Source organism: Emydura macquarii, unplaced genomic scaffold (assembly GCF_026122565.2).
Source record: "Emydura macquarii macquarii isolate MOO-44397 ecotype Brisbane River unplaced genomic scaffold, CSIRO-AGI_Emac_v2 contig_3506, whole genome shotgun sequence".
In the NCBI taxonomy this organism is placed as follows: Eukaryota; Metazoa; Chordata; order Testudines; family Chelidae; genus Emydura; species Emydura macquarii.
Genome location: NW_027133643.1, coordinates 3,803,780 through 3,829,305, shown reverse-complemented (window position 1 = coordinate 3,829,305; position 25,526 = coordinate 3,803,780). Strand labels below are relative to the sequence as shown.

The following is a 25,526-nucleotide window of genomic DNA, read 5'->3' as shown; positions in this document are numbered from 1 at the left end:
GAAGTAGAATTCTTGAATGCGGAATTCATCTTTTCCCATTTCAGATAGCTTGTGGCTGAGATTTTTCCCCACTGAACTCCCGCTATATGTAGAATACAGTAGAACCTCAGATTTATGAACACCGGAGTTACAAACTGACCAGTCAACCACACATAATCAGGCAGCTGCGTGCATGGGGGTAGCAAATACAGTAGTACTGTGTTAAATGTAAACCACTTTTAAAAAAAAAAAAAAAAAAAGAGGAAGGGGGGAGCAGCATTTTTCTTCTGCATAGTAGTGTTTCAAAGCTGTTTTAAGTTAATGTTCATTTGTAAACTTTTGAAAGAACAACCGTTATGTTTTGTTCAGAGTTATGAACAAACTCCATTCCCAAGGTGTTCATAGTGTTGAGGTTCTACTGTACTTGGTTAATGACTGTTTTCATTTAAAATAACTCTTATTTAAAATGTTGTGATAGGTTGTAAGTAGAATAAAACATAGTTGAAGTTCAGTTTGCTTTAATTTAAAAAAAAATATGGAGTATGCTGTTTTGGAATAACATAATTTAATAAATAAGGGAGAATGCACAACATGTAGTAAAAAGATGTATACAGAAACCAAAAGAATTAATTCCTTAACTTTGTATTTCGTAGATTTTTGTGGCTATAAGTATTTGACAGTATAAGTAACCTTAAATAAGTCTAAAGATAACTTTTTGTATCTGTGAATATAGCACTACACACAGATGCGTGCATGCACATGCACACTTTCCCTGTGCACAGATATCAAATCACTGATTTCTAACACTTAACCTATTTTGAAATGTGGACCAACCCTTTTTAAGTGAACTAAAAGCACGCTTGATTGATTCTGTTCAGAGCTCTAGCAAATTCTGAATTCAACTGTTCTGTTTTCCCTGGTCTTATTTCCATTTTGATATAGTCAATTACTCCTTTGTGAACTTTAGAATTGCTATTTGACAATGTTTTCTTCTGAGAGCCATAGTTGGGTGATGGATTCTTTTTTGTTGCTATTTTGAGTATTTTTTCCCCTGTGGTCTTTTAAGTTTGGGTGAGTGTCTCCCAAAACATAGCAAGATGGGCTTTTATTAAAGTGTATATTGAAGGGTGTCTTGTAAGTTTTTCTGTATTCATAGGTAGTCCCATGAAACACACGTGAGAGATGAGGCACTTAAAACAAAAAAACAAAAACCTTGATTTGCACACTCTTCCATTGCTTTTGCACCCATGTAACTTCATGGACTTCAGTGGAATTGTTCCTGCTTTACATCAGTGTATGTGTGAGCGCAACCAGAGTGCTTCACATTTCCCCCAGGATGGGCTTCTTGCTTGTTCTTTAAATCTCAACTTTCCTGTCAAACTGTTTTGACTGGAAGAACATGTAGGGGCTTTATATCCCATCAACTCTGAACTTTTTCCCTTTTTGTTCACTGTCTCTCCTTTTTCGTATGCAGTGTAGTTGTAGCTGTGTCAGTCTCAGGATGCTAGAGACACAAGGTGGGTGAGGTAATATCTTTTATTGGACCCACTTCTGTTGTTGACTCTGGGAGTATCTTTCCCAGACCTGAAGAAGAGCTCTGTGGCTTGAAAGCTTGTTTCTCTCACCATCAGAAGTTGGTCCAATAAGTGGCTCAGGACTGGTGACAATAGATATCTTGCATGTCTGGCCTTTGTACGACTACTGGGACTAGATTCAGATCAATGTGCTCTGTTAAGTTGTGATTTAAAGACATACTTGACAACAAGTGTTGCATGTTCCTGAATTATTCCATGATGTTAGGCTCATAGTTACTGACCAGCCTGATTTTTTCAACTGCCTTATCCCTTGTACAATCATTTGCAATTTGTAGCAAATTGGTGTAACATGCTACTATTCTTATTTGGTAACATCTTACACCCACTTGCTACAGGTGTAAATGACTACATAAAATGCAACGCAATGGAAAATCAGGCCTTGGGTATGTAATTACTATTTGTTCCAGTGGTGCCTCTGTTTGCTGTATCTTTCTGCAATCAAATGTTTATAAAATCTCCCTAATTTTGATGGCTTTCGTTTCAGTGGTATTTATGGGCAGTTTGAAGTATCCAGATGAAAATGGGTTTGATGCATTTCTGAAGAAACATGGGGGCAGTGACAATGCTTCAACTGACTGTGAACGGACAGTCTTCCAGTTTGATGTGCAGAGGAAGTACTTTAAAGAAGCACTTGACAGGTAACTTGATCAGGTTGATCAAGAATAGGTTGAAATAGACTAACATGATCTGCCTCTGCCTGAGGAGACTGTAATTTTGCATTGCTTTGTCTTGGCCTGATTGAAGGAGCCTGCTGTTGCTGAATTTTTAGTGGTCTCCTTTATTGCAACATATGACAAGGTGGAAGGATTGGCTTTCTCTTGGATTTCTTGCTATCTTTTGAGATAGCAGCTGTACCCCACCGTTGTGTATGTCCTCTTGGGGTTAATGTGATTTGTTCACCTGCTACGAGAGGAGAGAGAGACTTGAATGGATATATCTACAAAGCCTGTGGCAGTGAGTCTTTCTGGGTTGACAGACTTGGACTAGTGGGACTAAGAGTCGTGCTCTAAAAATGGCAGGTACAAAGCACTTTGAGGTTGCGGTTCAGGGTGAAGTTTGGGCACCGATGGTGGGTATAATAGGCTGGGGGAGGCCAAGGGTCCTCAAAGAGCTACCTCCGGAAGCTTCCGCTCCGTTTCTTTGCCCACCCACGCTCCATTCCCGGGTGCTGTGGGCGAGTTGGCGATGAATGGAGTGGGCTCCCCGGCCCAGCCAGTGGCACAATGATTGCAGTCTCCATCTCTTTGGTGGGGCTGAGACCAAGGGGGGCCTGGGGAAGACACACAGGGTGGGGGGGGCTGAGCTGGGGGCCACTGCTGCTGGGTGAACTGTGGGCTCTTAGGCTGTCATGGGATCCTTGTTCCAGTTCCCAGTTGCTGTTCTTGGTCTGGGGGCCACCCTGGGGCACATCACCATGGAGCACCCATTCCAGGCCCTGAGCCTACATGCAACCCTGCTGGTGGGGGACTCAGCGAGTTCTGCCTGGGGTGCTCCATGGGTCGGGAGCCTCTGCATCCTGGGAGGCATGGTGAGGAGGGCTCTGGAGCCGGGTGGTTCCCCGTAGGCTCAGCCACCCCCGGGGATGCACCTGGCTGCAGGGAGATGGTGCCAGGGCTAGCGGAGGTTGCGCTGCTTGTCCCGGGCGAGCCTCAAGGGGAGAGGGTCAAGCAGGAGCTGGGCCTGGGGTGGAGAGGGAGGTGGGCCTTAGGGGAGGGGGCAGAGTGTGCACGGGGCCACGGTCCCAGCACTGGTGCCTTCCCTCCCAGCCTCCAAAGGCAGGAGTCTCATGCTGTCCGTGTGTTTGGACTCTGAAGCCTGCCCCCCAAAGCACTATCTACATGCTATTCTTAGGGTGTTAGCGCAAGCTCCACTAGCCCAAATACATCAAACTGGGCTGGGAGACTTGCTGCCATGGGCTGTGTAACTATACATACCCAATGTGTGTTACTCCACATAACATGTTGGTTATATTTTAGGACCATAGTAATGTCTCCTGTTGCCATTTCTAGCTCATTCCATTTATCAACGGAGGAGAGCTGCAGCTAATATCTTCTAGTGGCCTGTTCCTTTTAAATAGTGCCCCCTGAAGCTGTTTAATTTTCAGTTAAGTCTCCTTTCAAAAAAGAAAAATCTTCAGTGTTATAAAAGCTCTAATTTATGTGATTCACAATACTATTCAAGAAAGTACATGTTTAGTGCCATGAAAGATCATTTAGTTTGATCACACTAGGCCATAGAATATGTCAAGACAATACAACTCCACTAGTCTAACTGGATTCCTGCCATAAGAGGGGGAAAAAAATCTCTCTCCTTAGGAGAAGTGCAAATTAAATATTTTTTTATACCGATGTTTCCCTCCTCTTGCCCGCCATCCTCCTATAGGCTGCACTGCGATTAGGCATTTTTATTAAAGCCATTAACATGTTGATTGAGCTAAAGTCTGCACAGTAATGTACATACAATAGGAGAGCTAATTCTATGGGAGCCATGTGGAAACATTTAAGGGCATAATTCAGCCCTTCAAGGGTTGAGATCAGACCAGCTTGAAGGGGGTCTAGAAACTAGCAACAAAAATACTTAGAGGTATGTTAAACTATTTCTTACGCAGAGAGATTAAAAAGAATGTGGCTATTGGAAAGAGTATATAATAGAAATCTATAAAGTAATGTATGGTATAGAAAAAGTAATTCCTATTAACCCTTGCTTCTACAGGAATGATTGCAGCTAACTAATTTGAAAGGCAACAAATTGAAAACTAATGAAAGGAAATATTCTTTAGTTCAATACATAATGAACCGGTGGAACTCTTCGCCTCAAGATGTTAAAGCAAAAAGCTTAATAGGATTTTAAAAAGGATTAGACATTTATTTTCATTGTTTACTAGTCTCCAGTAAAAAGTCACCTACCCAAAGTTCTTGACTGTCTCTAAAAATACCCTTTACATAAACAGATTTGTCAATTACTGCAAGATCAAATCACCTAACTACACTGATATTATAAAACTTAATTTAAAAATCCTATGCCTAATCTATTATCCATCTCCCCATTGATAAAGGAGAAGAGATTTATCTGGATAATAACATTGACAGTTATATTAGGTAATAAAAGTGTAATGGAGGGTAAACACTTACATTTCAGGGCCTAAATCAACATTTTTCCTGTCAGGAGTTAGGAAGAAACTTTCCTTGTGGTCATCTTTTTCCCCATAATGAACAATTAAGAATTCTTGCACGTTCCACTGAAGCAGTGGACTAGTATTGGTGGTCGCTGTTGGAGACTAGAATCAGGCTAGATGGACCACTGATCTGATCATTCTTAGAATGTAAAGGCAGATAACCCTGAATCATTTGGTACTAAGTCCTACCGATGCACTTCCACTCCAAAGATGTTTGTCACAAAAACGGTTTTTGTTATAGAAAAATCTTTTTTGTTTTTTGTTTTGCTTACTAAGTGGGGGAAAATTAAATTTACTGTTTTTCTGTTTGTTTTAGGTGGGCACAGTTCTTTATTCACCCACTAATGATCAGGGATGCAATTGACCGGGAAGTTGAAGCTGTGGACAGTGGTAAGTGTAATGTTCTTCTCAGCAGTATTTTTTTCCCCTCTCCTCATTGTTCTTCAAAACGTTTGGTGCCTGGAATAACTATATTTCAAAACTCCCCACTTAACGTACTGAATTTATTTAGATGCTGTTTTCCTCAAATGTAATAAATATGCTCCACTTCTAATTCACCATATGTTCTAGTAAAGCCTAAAGTAGCTTTTAAATGGGCAAGAGAGTACCTATGTTTCTTACGATAAGGCCATAAATATAGCTGAGAGAAGTATTTCTGAAAAGCTTTTTATGATAGGAATTGAAAGTCTCTCTGATTTTGTTGGGGGACATACTAACAGCCTCAAATGTGTATTGTGAACTTCCTCATCCCTTTCATTGAAGGGGAAGGTAGAGCAATAGGATCTTTAACAAGGACCTCTTTTTTCTGAAGTGCTTCTCAAGGGGCTGACTTAAAATTAAGTTATTAACAAAAACAGTGTTTAAAACAGTCTAAGAATCCCTCTTGCTTCCCTCTTCAACAGCTCAGCATTCAGTTCTTGTTTCATAATTCTGCTAGAGTTCCAGGGTAGATAAGACCTAAACTTTTGTTATAAACTACAAAGAATAGTAATATCTAACCTGTTCTATTGTACTTTCTTTTTAACGGCCCAATTCTGTAAGGTGTTGCAGGCCCTTCATTCCCACTAAATGGAAGTTGAGGGCTTGCAAAAGATTGCAGGATTGTGCACTAAATGTCTCCCTCTCTCTTGGTTTCTCCATCCCTCCCCTTACTTAACTTCAGTTCATTGCTGAGAAGCATTGTTCTCTGCTCTTATCTGTTCATGTTGAGCATGGGGAGCAAGTGATGTAGTTCAGCTACTTCACTGCTGCTTCATGTACCTGGCAAAAAACGCTCCCAGTGCTGCTCCTTATAATATATGTCCCCTTTAAAGGTTAATGTTTATTACATATGGATGTTGCCTCATATTGTGATGTTTAATACAGTGCTAATTTTTTTAATGAACAGAGTATCAGCTAGCAAGACCCTCTGATGCAAACAGAAAGGAAATGCTGTTTGGAAGCCTTGCCAGGCCTGGGCATCCTATGAAGAAATTCTTTTGGGGTATGTTCTGCCCTGATGTTCTAAGACTTCAGAAAATATGTGGTTTAGAAAAGGTAGTAAAATGTCTTAATGATATGGGGATACTTGTGGTATTGCACTAAAATCTATAGTTGAAATGCATGAAAGCAGTTCTTCATTCTGAATACGGTAAAACACTTGGATAAAAGATGTAACATCTATTTAATACATTTTTAACTGTAGCCCTGCTGTTAGCTGATGCTAATTATTAGACTGTCTCATGCTCAAGTTCATGGTCATTTTGTGTTAGTGTATTGGTGATGCCCTCCGGGGAAGCCCTGCTTTGCATAACCCCTTTTGTCTTTTTCCATTAAAAATCCTTGGAAAGATAAGGTTTGTATCTGGATGTAAAAGAAAATGTCCTTGTGGGCTCACAAGGACTGAGTCAAGGAAGGTATTTAAAAGGAGTTGGTTCAGCCTCAGGGCTGCAGTAGCAGTTGAAGAGTCGTTTCAGTGCCATTCCACGGTCTTATGGGTGAGAGAGAATTCACTTCATATGGTCCCTGTAGAGCCCTTCTGCACCAAGCTCCACGTGTGCTGCTGTGCATAAGTTACAAGGTAGTGCTTGTGTTAAACCCTGTCAACTTTGAAATCTATTCAGGTTCAGAAATGGAGTGTAGTTTCATGTGCTGCATCTACAACTGAAACTCTCCTGACAACTGTTGCAGTTTTACAGTCACGTTGTCCTTTTAAAAAAAACAAAAAAGGTTTTTCAGTAGAGGACAAAGCGTGTCACATAAACAGGGGAAACAATGAAAAAGGCCGTACACCAAGAGCTGTCCAGTGCACAAAGTGAATGCACTGAAAAATACAAAAAACACTTTTTCGTGATATCTTTGTTACTTATAACAATACTAAGTGAAAAGTGAGTGAAGTGTAACTTTAACGTTGATGTTCCTTTCAACTCTCAATTTTCTGGCAGTTGTTTTTCTATGTTAACAGAGAAACCTTAGCATTAGTTAAATTTTCTGTGCATGTTTCCAGCATTTCTTCATGCATTATCCCTCACACATGCAGAACTCCTCTTAGCTTTACTGGGAGTTTTTGTTCCTCACGGAGACCAAGACTGGGTCCTGTGATCATTTGATATAAGGCTCTGGCATATCAGTATCCAGATAACTGACCATTTTTTTGAACATTTACAGGCAATGCAGAGACACTCAAACATGAGCCTAAAATGAATAATATTGATACCTACACCAGACTGAGGGATTTCTGGCAGCGCTATTACTCTGCTCACTATATGACTTTAGTCGTCCAATCTAAAGGTAACAACAGTTGTTGCTTAAATACATTCTGTTATATACTGCTTTGAAGTAGTGGTCTGTTTCAATCTCAGTTCTGCACTAGCCCCATCTGCTTATGTAATGTTTCACTTCTGTGGCCTGTATTGTTCTACAAACTTGTCAGGAAAGCATATGTGTGCATAGCTTTTAAATGTTGAAATTAGCTGATGGAAATGTCTTGGAGATCTAACCATCAGTTGTGAAATACGTAACCAGGGAACCACAAGCTTGAATCCCGGCTTGACACTCTCACCTGTCTTTGATGTTCTTTCATTGATTTCCAGGCAGCTTGTTTTTTTGTGGCTTTTTTCAGGTGAGTCTTAACACAGAGACCTGTCGTCTTTGTGTGGAGACTAGAGGCTCTGTGGGCTGCTAACTTTATATAATGTATTCCTTCCTTTATAAGGAGGCCAGGGAAAAAGTGCTTCTCGTGTGATACTCTGAAATATGCTACTTAGGTGCACAACTGCACCTGATGTGTCCCTTCTCAGATAGCTGCAGCAATGCTGTCCTTGAGATGATTGAACAGATCTAATATGCTAGGTATTTTGAAATCCCAAAGCTGTTAATGCTTATAAACAGACACTCCCGCTACCCCCAACCTTTCAATCTCAGTCCTAATAAGTATGTGATGCAGGAGGTACAGATGAACATCAACACATGATCCAGTGTCAGGTTTATATGGGATTTGGGAAAATCTGTTAACCCAACAGGTTTTGATGTTTGTACTCCAGCATTAACAATTTAGAGAGAACAGGCCTGCTGTCTCCCTAAATTAAGTTGGGGAAATAGGGCAGGATCAGTAATGTGCCTTTATCTTCCTGAGAATCTGCCTTTGTTCTTCAGTAAGATGTATTTTTTTACCTTCTCCTTATTAGAAACTCTGGATACTTTGGAAAAGTGGGTGACCGAAATCTTCTCAGCAATCCCAAATAAGTAAGATTCTTTTCTGATTACTTTCTTACATGAAAGCTGTAAAATTACATTGCAGATTTACAAAATTCCATGCATCCACTGTTCAAAACTGTTGAGATTTTTTAAATGTCCTATTACCTTCATTATTGAAGAAATTATCCTCTTCTGACTGAGAATAATGTTTGACTTTGGAGGTTAAAAGTTATCTTTAACCACAATAAAACCTTTCTTAAAATGTTTTTGCATAGCAAGTTTTAAGCATTTAAGAAGCTATGTGGTATCTGCCTGAATGCTGGAGCATGATTGGCATCTGCTACACCTGTACTAATGCCTTATTGCCTGCTGTGGTTGAATGGAAAATTACAAACTGTAGCTACAGCATTCTCAATCCTGTCACTGCTTTTGAACAGTGTTACATAAATGGCAGCAAACTACAGCTGAGTCATGGTTTTTGGTGGCTGTTGTCTGTCATCTTTATAGCTACAACAGATTTTTATTGTGACGTTTCAAACAAATACAGTATAATCCACTACAGCGTGCTGTCTAAAATGTTCACATAACCCAAATGTTGCTTTAATCTTAAAAGTGTTGAATTCAAAGGGAGCATTCCTTCAATTAAAAATAAAATCAGTATAAATAAAACAAAATCTACCAATTTTTGGCTGAAAATGACTCGTTCCCCCATCTCACACCTACCGTTTTGGGGTGAACTCTTGATGCATTATAGAACACTGGTTGTTTTGCACACACGTCCTCAGGCCTGGTCTACACTTACCCAGCAATTTGGCGGAGGTTGATGAGAGATACGCAAGCTACTCTGTGTAGCTTGCATAACTCTGTTGACTGCTTTGCTTCTGTTTTGCGTGTCGTCTTCACAGCACTGCGCCCATGGGAACCTTGTTCCTGTCGACGCAGCACTACGCCACTTGAGGGGATGGATTACCCGCATCGACTTCTGGATAGATTGAGTGGGTCTTCAGTGACTGCTCAGTCGATCCAGATAGGTCGATTTGATGGCTGCGACTTTGCTGCCATCAGTATAGACATACTCTCAAACTGCAAGTTCCTGCTGACAAAAATATCTTTGGGTATGTCTACACTGCGGAGTGAAATCGATTTATTTTAAATTGACTTTCACTCATCGAATTTTAGAAGTTGCAGGAGTGTGATCACACCATGGTCATTCCGTCGGGGGATTGCGTCCCCCACTAGATTGGGTCGACAATCAAAGCAGTGCACCATGGGTAGCTATCCCACAGTGCAACTAGCCGCAGAGGCTTTTGGGAAGGTTGTGATCCTCCTATGAAGCAACGTACTCCTGCCTCCCAAGCAAACAGACAATCACCTTTTTGCGCCATTTTTTCAGACCCTTCACTCTGTCGCGCGTCCACCATTGCCTGAGAGGAATGGAGCCCGCTCAGCTCTGCACTATTATTGTGAGCATCACAAACACCTCACGACTTATTCTGCAGTATTTTCAGGGGCGAGACAGGAGACACAGGGCTGAAAATTGCGGTGTTACAGAGGCTGCCTTGCTACAAGCCATGGAACGAAACAATTCCCGTTTGCTGCAGGCTGTCACACGCCATCTTCAGTCGGTGGAGTGCTGCTTCTGGACCTGGGAAACAAGCAGTGACTGGTGGGATCGCATCATTATGAAGGTGTGGGATGATGAGCAGTGCCTGCAGAACTTTCAAATGCAAAAGGCCACTTTTTTTTAACTTTGCGGAGAGCTCTCCCTAGCCCTGAAATGCACGAATACTCGCTTGAGACCAGCTCTGACAGCGGAGAAGACAGTGGCCATTGCTCTGTGGAAGTTAGCAACGCCAGGCTGCTACTGATCACTTGGGAATCAATTTAGTGTTGGTAAATCCACCGTGGGAGCAGCTGTGATGCAAGTGTGCAGGGTCATTAATAGACTTCTGCTAAGAAGGCTAGTGACTCTGGGAAATGTGGAGGACGTAGTGGAAGGCTTTTCGCAATGGGATTCCCAAACTGCGGGGGGTGGGTGGGCATAGATGGTACGCACATTCCTCTCTGAGCCCCGGATCACCTTGCCACAGAGTACATAAATCAAAAGGGATACTTCTCAATGTTGTTGCAGGCCCTTATGGATCACAGAGGATGCTTCACCAGCATCCGTGTAGAGTGGTCTGGAAAGGTGCATGACGTGCGCATCTTTAGGAACTTAGGTCTTTTAAAAAAGATGCAGGCAGGCACTTTCTTCCCTGACCAAAAAATAAGTATTGGCGATGTTGAAATGCCAAATGACCCTGTGGGATCCTGCCTATCCCATGCTCTCCAGGCTAATGAAGCCCTACATCGGGCACCTGGACAGCAACAAGGAGCATTTTAATAATAAGCTTAGCAAGTGCAGATTGGTGGTGGTATGTGCATTTGGATGTTTAAAGGCACGCAGGCACAGTCTGCTCACTAGGTTAGACCTCTTGACAAAAAACATTCCAATTGTTATCTTTGCCTGCTGTGTGCTCCATAATGTCTGAGAGACAAAAGGGGAGAAGTTCCCATTGGGTTGGGTTGTGGACGCAGATAGGCTGGCCTGGTTTTTTTTTTTCCGCCTTCTTATCAGCAACAGGCGCTCTGCAGGAGTTTGAGACTGTGGTGTGTTGAAGGCCATGTTGTCCACTGTGTGGGAAGCAAAGCACAAGGTACCCATTGTTAGCTCATCCCCTGGATGAAAAGCAATGTTACAATGTAAAAATAAGTCCCCTGAACATTCCCAAGGGAAGGCTACAACTGCATTCCATTGCTTGAGTATTGCAGGGGTTGGAGTGCCGTTGCAGTGATGGTAAGTAAGGGGCTAGTGCATCTATGTTAGGGAAATCCCCAGTGCCCATGCTGCACAAGTCCATACTCCCGAGAGCAGAATGGATGTGGGGCTCCCAATTGATCAGGCTTTTAACAGGCGGTAGAGAGGGGGTGGGTTACGGGTTAACCGTCTCTGGAGGAAAAAAAATGCTAACCCGTTTTCGGATGCCCAAGGCCGATAGCAACAACATCCTGCTTAGGGACTTGCAGTGTGCTGAACCAAGAAACCATCCCTGGCTGTGCAATAACACACACTTTAAAAAACTTCTTGGGCGGGTACTGTAAATGTGCGCCATCTTCCCTAGGTAACCATGAGTGATGTCAGCCTGCTGAGGGTCACACAGGTGGAAAGGGAGGATTTGCTGCAAGCATCTGGCTACAGGCCTGGCCCTTACACGGCTATGCTGTGTTCTGCAGTGATGCTGGCACAATTGATAACAGAGTGGCAGGAGAAAGCCCCCTATCGTGGTGGAAAAAATAAGGCTGCCCTCCCAAGAAAACCTCTGCAAAGGATTGCAGAGTACCTACATGAAAGCTTCCTGGAGATATGCATGAAGGATTCTTGGAGCATCCCTGTGCATATAAATAATCTTTTCCGGGGTGAACCCAATGCTTAAGCACACCAAGTATGAGGAAGCATAGTCACAGCACCTCACACATCACTTTTCCCCGCTGGTACAAGATTCTGTACTGGGGATATAACCAAAGACTTGCAATTTGCAGTACGTATTCACCAGATGTGCCTTCCCGACATCCCGGTCATTCACGGTTTCCTGCGTCTGGGTGGGCTGCTCCTGTGTCATAAAGAGCTCCTGGCTTTCAGGATGAAGGGATACCCCACTCACCTGCCCCCCGTTCTCCTCATCCTCCTTGTCCTCATTCATCCTGGTCTCGATTCCCCCGAGGTATCAGCGCTGCATGGTGGCATAGTGGTGGGGTCTCCGCTGAGAGTTGCATGCAGCTCCTTGTAAAAGTGGCATGTTTTGAGCGAGGAGCCAGAACAACTGTTAGCTTCCCTAGTTTTCTGATAAGCCTGCCTCAGCTCTTTGATCTTAATGAGGCACTGCTGCGCATCCCTGTTGTGCCCCTTCTCCAACATGCCGCGAGTTATCTTCTCGTAGATATCCAAATTTCTTTTGCTTGCTCAGAATCGAGCCAGAACAGACTCTTCACCCCACAAACTGATGAGATCCAAGACCTCAGGTTGACTCCATGCTGCAGAGTGTTTGGGGAGTGCAGTCGCCATGATCAGTTGTGCTGGCAAGCTCTCTCTACGTTGACCAAACAGGATATGAGAATTCAAAATTTCTTGGGGCTTCTGGGGAGGAGCCATTTCTTGTTTACGTGGTCACAGTGCAGCAGACTTTGAACGTGCAGAGCGGTCACAACAGAGCATTATGGGATATCTCCTGGCAGCCAATGACATTGGTTTACGTTGCGCTCTGCCTACACTGATGCTCATTTGACCCACAGAATTCGACTTCAGCACGACGCCACTTGCAGAGGGGGTTTTATTGAGTCAAATTTTACTGCAATTTAGGTCGGCGGAACTGACATGCCAGTGGAGACGCATACTTATGTGGTCGACGTAAGGCACTTTATGTTGACTTCCATTGTCAGTGTAGACCAGGTCTTTGTTTAAAGATCCCTTTTGTATACATATCTATGTTGATGTCTGTATTAGAAACCCAAGAGGGATAAGGGTAGGGAAACAAGGGGCTTTCACAAGCTACCAGGCACTTAACAAGCTGTGGTGGGGGTCTATGTGGATTTTGTGGTGGTCTTGCCTTCACCTGCGTTTCATTCTAGTTTTGGGAGGTTCAGAGCCATCAATGGAGTGATGTGCCCAAAACTTGGGGGAAAAGGTTGGTAGAAAAGTACTTAGGGGACTGGTGAATGTAGTGTTCCCTTTTATGTGAGTGGATCTTGTGCCCCAAATCCAGAGTCGTATCAAAAGAAGAGACATTCTCTGGTTTCCTCTGTTGGCCTTGAGATTTTTATTGTTTCAGGACTCTGGCCGTAAAGCAGCTTGTACTCACTGCTATGTGGCCCTGGATCATGACCAGTAAACATCATGCTACATACTTTAATTTAATTTTGTTTTTTTTTAAGTGACTTACCCAGGCCAAGCTTTGGTCACCTGACACAGCCGTTTGACACACCAGAATTTCACAAACTTTACAGAGGTGAGTGAACTAGTTTCTTGTTTCTGTATTGTTAAGTGTTCTAAACAGGAATTGAATATATCACTGTGTAGATTCTTACCCATTTATTTTAAAATTGATGGCTTATTTTTGTTGAATTAATAATGTAGTTTTATATATTTTTCCCTCCACTTTCTGCATTAAATAAAATATTTTACCCACTTCTGATTATCAGATTTAGAGAGAGAAACAACAATGTATTTGCATTTAATTAATACATTTCTTCCTGTTCAGTTGTTCCCGTCAGAAAAGTTCATTCGTTGAGTATCACCTGGGCACTTCCCCCACAAGAACAGCATTACAGGTGAGGCTGGACAGCACCTTTTTGGTGACATACTCTTGACTATAGCAAACATCTCTTTAAAAAAAAAAATCCTCTAAATAACTGAGTTTTAGGATTTTTTCATATGGCAAGTTATGCTGGTTTAAGTAGAAGTGGTTTTTTAAAATTAATCTAAATAAACTAATGCAAGCCCCTGTGTGGACAGTCTCTTAAATCAATATAAAACAGACTTAAATCAGTTTATCTTAAATTGATAATGAATCAGGAAGGGAGCTGTTAATCTCAACGTCCTGATTAATTTTCAGTTGGGTAACTACATTTACCTAAATTCCACTTGTATTTTTAATTTGATCTCTCTCTTTAAAGAATTTCTGTTTAAAGATGACACTTGTCATGGGTGAAATGGGCAGTGTATAATATAGTTTGTCTAGTGATTTGGGATCTTTTCATAAAAGATGTTAGTTTTACCTTTTGTCATTGTAAACTCTTTGTATTTTAGGGTGAAACCACTTCACTATATCTCTTGGTTGGTAGGACATGAAGGCAAAGGCAGCGTTCTTTCATTTCTTAGGAAAAAGTATGTTTTCATGTATGAGATTTCAATATAGTGTTCATTGTAATAAAGTGAAAGACAAAATAATATTCTGAAGTGAAAACAATTGGGAAATTTGATCTTGGTGATTCCTTTTCAAGTTTGTGGCAGCCATGATACTTAAGTAATGCAGGATACTCTGATAATTTACCTCCTTATTGTCATGGTACCAGATACAAAAAATTCAACCACAGTAGAATCTCCAGAATCAGAGACTGACACTTGGACCACTCCAACTGAAAAGTTGTAACTGGAGCTTTCTATTTTTGTTAGAGTTGAGGTTTAAGGTGGTAAAGCTACTTAATAATTTGTTTTAAAATCCCAAACGTTGACAATAGATATAGTCTATACACTTAAAATTGTAACTTACATGTAAAGATATTTTTCTTATCTACCAAGGCCCTGAAGTTCATTGCTTCCCCTAAAGTGTATAGGGATAACATATAAAGTGTAAGAAGCATTGTTCCCTGCACTGTTGTAATCAACACCTGCAGGAGAATTAAGTGGTCATGATTTGTCCCAGCAGCATATTTGAGATTAAAAAAAACCTATTTTTAATTCAAGCTAAGTACATCTCAACAAGGTGTATGTTCTTCTATAATGTCCTACCTTTCATTTTTAGATTTTTTTTTTTTCAGATTTTTGCAGTATGTTTTTTGAATTAGCAGAAAAGTATCTTCTGGTGGTCTGTTTTGGTATCACTTTGAAGATCCTTCAGGCAGTCCTTTCGTTATGCAAGTCAGAAATAATCTCAAATAATAGTGCTGTAATTATAGCCATACTTCAGGAAAGCTTATAACTGGAATAATTGATACTGGGTTTAATTATTCTATAGATTTTGGGCCCTTGCATTATATGGAGGTAATGGTGAGACAGGATTTGAACAGAACTCCACCTATTCTATCTTCAGCATTTCTGTGACTTTGACTGATGAGGGTTTCAAACACTTCTATGAGGTAAATTTAATTGCAGCTCAGATTTCTGTTCATTTTGGTATTTTCAAATGTTAAAAATTTCATCAGTTTGTCTTTCTGTCTTCAGGTTGCGCATGTTGTATTTCAGTATCTGAAGATGTTGCAGAAAGGAGGGCCAGATAAAAGGTATCCTTTGTAGTGTGTGTTGTATCTTTACTTTTTTGATAAATACGTATTAGAATGGATGCAGTGAATCAGTGGTGGAAAATAACTGTTTAAAAAACCCCAGAGGAATTGTAAGTCATCATAAAAAGTCAATGTGACAAACAGCACTGAAATGGTAACTGTCACCTACAGGGTTTTGCTGACCACTCTTGCATGATTTAACGGAAGGGTTAGTGTTCAGAGAGCACAATCTTATTTCCATGTGCATGACCTTAGTGCTCTAATTTTTGGTTTGTCTGCATGGGAAAATAGCACCAGTTTAACTTAAACTGGCTTTTAAACTAATATAGATAAACTGGTGCTAGCTCTTGTTTATGGACACTTCAAGTTTATGAGTAGTTTATTATTTTGGGGTAACTTAAAGTTGTTCCTTACAGACTTAAGGTAGACCAAGTCATCCTGTTTTAAAGTGAAATAAGTGTCCATGCAGCCTTTTGCACTAGTTTAACTAAATTAATTTAAAATAATATTATAGTTAAACTAGTACAACTCTGCATGTAGTCATGCCCTTGTGGGAGACAAAAAGCAAGAAGCGGAGAACTCTGTCCTAGGGAATTGCTAAAGACTTCCGTGCATGCCACATCCTTCCCAAATAGTAAGCTCAGGCATTTCTGAATGTGGTTGGAACCTGAGACTAGAAGTCAGGAGTTCTGGGTTCTGTTTTTGGTTCTTCCACTAACTTGCTGTCTGATCTTAACTGTTTTGTGCATCAGTATCTCCATATATAACAAGGGGATGATAATTTGCAGGAATAATGAGGGCCAACTGAAAATGGTAAAGTGCTTTGAGATTCCCAGACTAAAGGAGTTGTATGTGTATTTCGAGTACACTTCTCACCAGTTTTCTAGGTCTCATAGATATATGAAGTATTATTATTGCAGGGAAACTGACTTAGAGTGGAAATTCATCTTGCCTAAAAATGATGTTTCATTAATATCTTGGTGATAAATGTTGCAAGGTAATGGGGAAACTTTTTTCCTCCTACAGAATTTGGGAAGAGATCCAGAAGATTGAAGCTAATGAATTTCATTACCAAGAGCAGGTACTAGTTAATCTTCGTCAGTTGTTTTCTGTTGGTAGGAAGAGAAGCTTGTAATTTTTAAATTGCTGTTGAAGTTTTCATTGTGTAGCTTGTCTATCAGAGGATTTGCAAAATTCTGATCTCTCAATACTTTTAAAATATAGATGAGGAGATGGGGCAGAACAAGAATATCTTAAACATAAAGAATTCATATTGTAGCTAGAGAAATATTAGACTTTGACTTGTGAAGTTGTCCTTTAACAAAACCAAACACAACTTGAATTTTTTGCATATGGTGCTCTTCCAATAGCCGTCTTTCATTTCTTCATGTTTTGATATTCTTTTCCTTATTTGTTATGGTCCGTTTCTCTGTATCTTCCGGTTTAGATTGTAAAATCCTTGCCAAAGAAACCATGTCTTATTTACCTGTAAGATGCTATGAATGCGGTTGTTTCCCCCCCTCCTCCTCCCCCCCACACACTCTCTCTCTTCTCCCCCAGGTGTGGCTGCATATCTAATTTGTGGGAAACAGCTCCTGGCACTGCGGCACTTTGGGGCACTTACAGAAAGCAGTGGTGTTGTGTTGTTGTTAAGGGATGGAGGGTGAGTTGGGCCTGCAAGGGATAAGATGTTAATGAAATCCTTGTTCACTAGTATAGCATTAAATAGTTAAGTGCAGTCTTTGGTTTTGTGTCAAGTTATCACTAGCTTACTCCCATTGTAACAAAAGCTTTTAAACCTTTTATGAAAGATACAGGAAAAGAAGGAAAAACACTTCAAAGCATTTGAAATGGAAAGTATTAAGGCTTTCATTGTAACAGTATCCCTTATACTCTTTCCCCTGTAAAAGGTTCTAGCTAAAGGAAGATGCCTGTTTGATAGTATTTTGGATGGTATTAACTGTCTCTTTTGAGGAAAAGAGAAAATGTTAGTTTAGATGGTTTGTAGCTGTTGTTGAAGTCCAACTGTGCTTACTTTAAGATACACACAAGAAGCAGGAGAGAAGAATAACAAAGATAACAAATGTGCAGTGGGTAACTCCAGAAAGTAAGGCGATTCTGAATTGTGGATTGGAGTTGTGCTAAATGGCTGAACTAGCACAGCTGAAATTACAGTTTCTGATTTCCTCTCCGGACTGGAGAGAAATTTGTTGTAGACTTCATTGCATCAGTCACATGATAAAAACCTTGTCCCAGGTGTGGTTATGAAGTGATACAACAGGCACTTGTAAAAAAGCCAGGGACAGTTAGTGTTTATATATGCCTTGCATTCACATGTTACAATCAGTGGCATATTGCAATGCCTTTTTTTCCTTGTGTACTCAGACCCATAAATTTAGCCAAGATAATACAGTTATTCTTTTTACTTTTGTAAAAGTATTATGAGATCTAAGTTCTCTGCAGTTGGTCACAGGATAGGGAGAAAGACATGTAGTTTTTAATGTTTCTTTTTATGGATGGGCCCTCTAATGTTGCAGGGCTAGGGAGAAGTGGGTGTGTTTGAGCACGGTGAGTAAGGATTTGTTTATGAATTGCATTTAGGCTCAATAACCAAAACTAAAACTCAACAAGTGCAGCATCCTACAAACTCTGCTTAGCGAAAAAGTTAACGCTTCAGTTGTCTGATGTGTGAAACACCATTTTACTTGTTTACAGACTGATCCAGTCGATTATGTGGAAAGCCTTTGTGAAAATATGCAGTTGTTTGAGAAAGAGGACTTTTTGACAGGAGACCAGCTTCTATTTGAATACAAACCTGACGTAAGTAGCACGGTAGCTCTGAACATGTATGTTTTGAGATGTAGAAGTTTGGGAAATTCAGACATTGGAATGGGTTTTCTAGGTTACTTGGATCACTTCTAAAGTTTTTTCATTTCAGAAAGCAAATCCCTTGGTTTAGGAGTAGATCTGTAATCTTTTGTCTTCTGAATTTTCAGAGTAATTTTAAGTTTTACAGCTGGGCAGACATAGCTAAAGTTGCATTTGAACTGAGATACTGGTTTATCTGTGTAGGTCATTGCTGATGCCCTTAACCAGCTTTGCCCTCAGAGAGCCAATCTTGTTCTGCTGTCTGCTGCTAATGAAGGAAAATGTCACCTGAAGGAGAGATGGTTTGGGACACAGTACAGTGAGGAAGGTAAAATGACCCTTTGAAGTGGTCTCAGGTAATTTAAAGTGCTCATAAGGGCTATTAAACAGGTGGTAATGCAACTTGCAAGTACACAGGAGTGAGGGGATGAATTTTCACCTGCGATCCTGGCCTTATTATTAGTCTGTAGAGGCGTGGGTGCCTTGTCCTATTCTGTAGTCACTCTTCTCTGTCTAGCATTGGCTGAGTCTGCCTCTCCAGGCCTGACAGGCAGGTTCTTTTGTTACAGGATCTTTTTTTGGGAGGGGGAGTGTCATGGCAAGGCTTCCCATTCCCCAAGTAATTACTGGATAGAGATGAACACACTGATAATGAAGGTTAAGGCAACACCTTGTGGTCACATGGGATGCTAATGCACACAGCCTTGAGTTTTAAGCATGCCTGTTGTTTAAAAGCTTGCTTGAAGTGAGTTTTGAGCAGGGGCTTAAGAGAAGGGGAAAGCGAGCCAAATGGTATCAGGAAAGGAAATCCAGTCTTTTTGCAAAGAGGTATGGAGACAGAAACATCGAAAGGAAATAATTATTCCAAGGATCAGCAGCTAGGAAGTGATGCACTAGGCTCTTCCCCACTAAACTTACTTGCTGTTCATAGACTAATTTCATGTTGTTCACAGAAATTGACAAATACTGGAGTGATTTATGGGCCAGTGACTTTCACTTAAATGAGGATTTGCACCTACCCGAAGAAAATAAATATATAGGTGAGTGAGTCGCTAGTGTCTGGTTGGACTCTATCACCCTTCTCAAAGACATTATCTGTGCGGTTAGGGGTTGTCCTAGGGTATGGTCTTTGTTTTCTTGTTTTATGAATGTTTCGTTTTTAAATAAACTGTTTCTACTGGAAGAGATAGATAGAAAATATGGAAACATTAGTTTCTGAATTTATAAATTTAAATTTTTGGTCAAAGTTGACCTGGAAATATCTCTTTAAGATACTCTTAGTACAAGGACCCGGTAACCAAGTAGCCATGGTGCACCCGGGGATCACTTGCATACAGCTATAGACAATGGAACCTGGATTTTTGAGAAAACAATGTTCGGTTATTCCCTGCTCTTCTGTGGGGAAAAAACAGACTCTTAAATAGCATATGGATATAGAAGCAAAAAGAATAAAGAACTTATCTATGAACAGGATATAAATTGCCTGCTCTCTTTACAGTGTAGTGACCCATCCATACCTCACCAAAGGGCTGTGTATACTATAGTGACATGAGAGAGGAAAGCAGCTTGCTTACAGTTTTGAAACCTGCACCTTTATGTTAATGGCTGTGGAACTGAGATACAGTAACCCACATATTCTGTTTCTGCATTAGCCACTGACTTTGCTCTGAAGGCACCTGATTGCTCGGAGTCGGAATATCCAATCAAAATACTAAGCACACAACAAGGCTGTCTGTGGTACAGGAAGGATGATAAATTCAAAATTCCCAAAGGTAATGCCTATTAACTGGTATATTACACAGAATGTGCAAAGCAAAGCTTTTCCTATGCATAGTAGGCATCTAAAATAGTTCTAGAAATTTATTTAGGATTAGGACTTGTAGCTTCATTTTCATCTGCTTTCCAAACAGCACTGAGCATTACTCCAGTTGCCATTGCACTTATAAACCCCATTTTGTGTTTAACTCCTTGTTTATGTGGCTTTGGGTTGGAGCTTGGTGTTCAGATTTTTGGCTAGAGAGTTTTGTTCCTTCACTACGTAGTCCTTTTTTTCCCCAGTTAGTTGGTCAAAAATCTTGCTTCTGTTCCATTTTCCCTGCCACTCCTAGTTTCAGTTGGTGTTGCTGTCTGGGTTTTAGAATGTGAAGTCTTGAGGACATCCATTTCTTATTTGGACTGTTGTTTCATTGGATTTGCATGACAATAGTTTATAAGCCTGCTTGAAGTGATTGTTCATAAAATCTGGATGCCACTTGCTTGCATTTGGCATAATAATTGTGGTAGTCCCTAGGTAGGCCCTAATTAGAGGGACTGGATTCCATTTTGTAAGGTATTACATGTACGTGTGTTCACACCCCAAAAACACAGTTTCAGCCCAAGAGTTTACAATTTAGGTAAATGATTCAAGTGTGAATTGCAAGCATCAAGAGGTCTCTTTAGCCCCTTAGTTTCTGTTCATGTGCTGGAAATTTTCTCCCTGTCTATCACTGGTGTATTATAACATTGCATGTTTTCTCTTTGTTTCATTAATCTCTGCTCTGCACTACTTTCAAGAAATGTGTTCATCTTTCAGGGTTTTATGTCCCAAAGGCAGGGATTCAACATCTTTCAAAACTGAAAAGAGACAATTTCATGCACATCCTGTCTAGAGAGAGCTATCTGGCACAGCAGTTTTTACTAACTGGAATACCAGACCATTAAACCCCATTTATTGGGTTTCAATGATTCCAGATCACATTTTCTCAGTTTAAAGGGAAAAACAAGGTTCTTCTAACCACCAAGCCCGCAAACTCAAGGTGGATTCCTTCCTTCTCATGCACTGTCACAAATAAGATACTCTATCTGCAAAATTCTGCCACCAGTTACACCTTCAAAAAAAGTCAACATTTGTCAAGCAGTTATTAAATAGTGGTAATGGAGATATTACAGTATTTCCCTGTACTTAAAATGGGCAATAACTATCAGATTATAACTACAACAGTGGGTTTGGCATAATTTGATTTTTATTTATTTTTTATTGATAAATTATGTCAATGTTTATTTTTAAGCATTTTTTCTATTTTTATCAATTTAAATGTTCACTGTTGCAGGAAATTAAGTGGTTGTCTGAAAGGAGGACAATTATCATCATAGGGAAGAGGAGAGAATTATTTAATGACAGTAGTCAATGAGATTCAGAAAGATAAAGCTTTATAAGCATTAAAATACCAATTGTCTGTCACATCAAAATATATAGATTAATATCCTTTAAATCAAACTCTAATAAGTTCTTAGGCCGCATTTTTGTTACTTTACCTATCAGTAAATTTCAATCATCTATGAAAATATTTTTTTTTACTGTTTGTGTGTAGAGTGAAATTGATATTTACTGATAAAAATCTAATCCTTCCAAGTCTATATATGAGCTTTAGTGCCACTGAGTAGTAAATAATATTTGTTTTCATGGTTCTCACTGTATTAGAGGTATATTAACAACAATCTACATTTCTATAGCACTAACCATTCAACAATCTCAAAGCTTTAATGGGTTCCACTCACAACAGTCTCATGAAGCAGGGTCTCTTTCGCCATGTGTAAAATGTAGATGATATTTATCTACATTTTATGTATGATTGAATGAGAGAGGAAAGGAGTGCCACTGAGCTTCATTCTGCCCCGGGCCTGACTGCGGTCTCTGACCCTGCTCCTGCCTTGACTCTGACCCCTGGCTCGGCCCCAGACAAAGCACCGCTAGTCCCAGTGGGGGGCGCGGACAGGGATAAGGGCAGGCGCAGGGTAAAAGGTCTGGGGACTACTGATTGTCTTCAAACAAAATATGCCTTTTTACAGCTCCCATAGTATAAATCAGTGTTTTTTTCCAAAATTCAGCTGTTTCTCTTTAAACCTTCACTTCAAAATATTGGATAAGTAGGGAAAGAAGGGAACTACTCTGGTGATTTAATACAGATAAAAATATGTTGTCTCAGCTGAACAAACATTTTCATGGAGTTCAAATAAAATAACTGACAGGAAACAGTGAATGATGTGGAGGAAAAAGTAGTTGAATATTTAATGCATATGTTTCTGCAGTTGCTCATTTGTGGGTTTTTGTTTTTTTTCCAGCTTATATACGTTTCCATCTGATATCTCCACTGATACAGCAGTCTGCAGAGAAGTAAGAATTACTTTTCTCACACTTATCTTGCAGAGCAGTTAAAATTTCTATGCAGGATTAAAAACAAAAAAACCCAATTAACTTGAAGATAGAACGCAACAATTGGGTTCCCTCTTTCATGTTCTTTACAGTTCAGTAGTTTTGGGGGAGTGGTTGGTTTGTGGGGTGGGAGAAGTGTTTGTGTTGGACAAGGGAAGTGTGAGAGAGACTTTTGGTACAGCTTTCCTATGGTGAAGCTGATGGAAAATGCAAGTGACATGATAGTAGCAGTGCGGCTGCTAGATCAGAATGCTTATGCAAAGGCTTTGTGCTGAAAAGAGTAGTGGACACCACATCCAACAAGTTGGGGGAAAGTGTGTAGGAACAAAAAAGAAGGGGAAGAGATTGAGAGTACCAGTTGGAGCAGCCATAATATGTGAGCACACATGGCACCCCTACTAATCCTGAGGTGAGACTTGTAACAAATGCTGTAGTGACTTTATCATAAGACGGTTAAGGAGCTGCAAGGGAGGAGTGGTTTTAATATGTCTTTTTAAAACTATTTTTCTGCAGGCTTTACATAGGGAAAATTTTGGTCTGAATTTTTAACCAAAAGCACTTGGTTCTAATCCTCTGTGGCACTCAGAATTTTTAACTGCCTTAAAAGGATTCTTCCTTAAATTAATAAGATCTTTCTATACCTATTAAATCCTAATCATAACAACTTCCACTTCAAATAAAGCTGTCTCTCATATTCCTTTAACACATTTTCTATATTAACACTCCCATATTCAACATACGCACGTCACTGTGAGCTGACTTTGCTTGAAATACACATTCTTTACTCCAGTTGGAATTTACACCACATATCCTAGAGGAAAGGGTTGCCTGTGTACTTTATTGGTATGCCCTGTAAAATGAATAGCTTTTCTTTTGTCATCTGATGAAAAAATATTTTAGTTAATGCAAAATGATTTCTAGGTAGCCCTATGTTTTTTGAATAAAGAGAAATTCACAGCTCTGTGTTTCTAGACTTCTACATTATCCAGGAGTAAATTCCTTGCAGAATACAAATCTGTTTTTTAAATTGGGTTTTATTATTTAAGTCTTAAATGTCTTTAGCTATCTAGTGAAATAATTCTCTAGGACGCCTCTGTGTATACCCTCAGACCCCTTGACTTTATGGTTGTTTTTGTTTTTCACTTCCTTTTTTGTTCCCACTTTTGCCCCTTTCTCCATACAGTGTGGTGCTTTTTGATACCTTTGTAAACATCCTCACCCACAACCTTGCTGAACCGGCATACGAAGCTGATGTTGCTCAATTAGAATATAAGCTGCTAGCTGGAGAGCATGGTTTGATCATTCGAGTGAAAGGATTCAATCATAAACTACCAGTAAGTACTAGCAGTGTGTTTTCTCTACTGTGGGTCAACTAGCCATTTGCTGGGCATTATTTTCTAAACTATTCACAGCTCTGTCCTTAAATATTGGTGTCTGTTAGTGATCTTGCAACCCATTAATGGTTTTGTATACAGTAAAAATCAGTCTTCCTGCGGAGAAGCTCATAAACCTGCAAGAGCAGAGAGAGAGAATAAATTTCGAGATCAACAGGAAGGCAGAGTGACAGTGATTGATATTGGTGGGGAGTACAAGGGGGAATCGCACCCTGCATGAAGTGCAGGAGACGTTGAAGGGAATCTGGGTTTGGAACAGTGTTCCAGAGGAGATTAGGTGAATTTAGTCTGGCCACCTTCAGGGGAAACTGCAAAATGCATACCTATTTGATTGTCATTTTAATTATGGAGGAAGAAATTTTCTCCACATCAACTCACCCTCTTATCCCTCCTCCCAGAACGAAGAAACCCCCATAAAATGCGCGCGCGCGCGCTCTCTCTCTTTCTCTCTCACAAAGCTTTTGATAAAAGGAGAAGAGCATCGAGACGTGAAGTTCAGTAGGGACTTTGGTATTGTTGGTGTATTTTGTGTAGTAGGCACTCACGTTATGGTGATGGGCTGCAATACAGTAACCTAAACCCAGATACTATCTGTGTTAATGCTTTGTCTTTCCTCCTCTCACTCCACTCTAAATGACAATTTTTAGTAAGGAAGGTTTCCTGCTCTCTTCCTCATCTCACATGTTCAATTGTATTTCCTGTGTCTCAGATTATCTTCTAATATAGTAATCTTGTTGTTGGAATGTTTTTACTGAGAAACACCAGCACTGTTCACAGCTGTGAAGATATTGAGGCAGGGGCAGGTATTGCTGAATAAACTTTTGAACATTCCTTTTCAATATACACTTTGCCTAGCAGTAGATAAGGGGGTTACTCTCAGACTTCCACTATAAAACTCAGTTTTCATGTGCTTTTAACAGTTTTCAAAACCTCTGCTTCTGGGCAGCAGCTTTCTGTGCTTTGTGAATTTATTTAAAGTGAGGGAAATTTGTTTTTTTTTTGTATTTTGGAGGAGGTGGGATTAGGTATAGGACAGTGTGGAAAACACTTTTTTCTTTTTTCCGATTTAAATTATTATTTACATTTTTGCTTATCTGTAAGCCAGAAATAGTTGAACAAAACACACTTGCATGCCTACTGGCTCATGGTCTACGAGAACAGTCTTCCAGCTAAATTTGCAGCAGGAGGTGGAATTAAGGTAAAACTAAGCAAGTAAAAAACTTCTGGGCATGCTCAGTTGGGATCTAAGATTTTATTAGAAGTTAACAAATTCTTGCCCCAAAGAACCCTTCAGTCTCCTGCCCTCCTCTGGCCTACTCAGGACATGGCAACCTCAAATGCCGTTGCTATCTATTGCTGATGGGATAGTTTTGATGAGAGAGTAAGGGCTTTTCTGCACTTACAACTGTTACTTGGGTCAGGGGATGTGGGTACACCACTATTAAAACTTGTAGGGTTAACCAGACTTAACAAGATGAAAGCCTTGGACAGTTCAGATTGTAACTGGGTCCTTTGACTTGATTAGTTATAATATATATAGGGCTCAAATGTATCTTTTGAAATATACACAGCAAAATCCTCAACATGAGGGAGAGGGAAATCATGGGTGTGGA

General features: G+C 40.3%; 1 protein-coding gene across 1 annotated transcript in view; it reads left to right on the top strand.

Annotated features, from left to right (window-relative positions):
- NRDC (nardilysin convertase) overlaps nt 1-25,526 on the top strand; it is a 44,609-nt gene that overhangs the window by 7,436 nt on the left and 11,647 nt on the right. Inside the window, exons 4-20 of the mRNA XM_067535453.1 lie at nt 2,059-2,212; nt 5,066-5,139; nt 6,137-6,232; nt 7,396-7,518; nt 8,415-8,472; nt 13,393-13,466; nt 13,719-13,788; nt 14,267-14,344; nt 15,195-15,315; nt 15,401-15,459; nt 16,486-16,540; nt 18,175-18,279; nt 18,532-18,655; nt 19,281-19,367; nt 19,980-20,099; nt 22,429-22,480; nt 23,703-23,853. Of these exons, the coding sequence (XP_067391554.1) occupies nt 2,059-2,212; nt 5,066-5,139; nt 6,137-6,232; nt 7,396-7,518; nt 8,415-8,472; nt 13,393-13,466; nt 13,719-13,788; nt 14,267-14,344; nt 15,195-15,315; nt 15,401-15,459; nt 16,486-16,540; nt 18,175-18,279; nt 18,532-18,655; nt 19,281-19,367; nt 19,980-20,099; nt 22,429-22,480; nt 23,703-23,853 (1,601 nt within the window). The remainder of the gene's footprint in view (nt 1-2,058; nt 2,213-5,065; nt 5,140-6,136; nt 6,233-7,395; nt 7,519-8,414; nt 8,473-13,392; nt 13,467-13,718; nt 13,789-14,266; nt 14,345-15,194; nt 15,316-15,400; nt 15,460-16,485; nt 16,541-18,174; nt 18,280-18,531; nt 18,656-19,280; nt 19,368-19,979; nt 20,100-22,428; nt 22,481-23,702; nt 23,854-25,526) is intronic.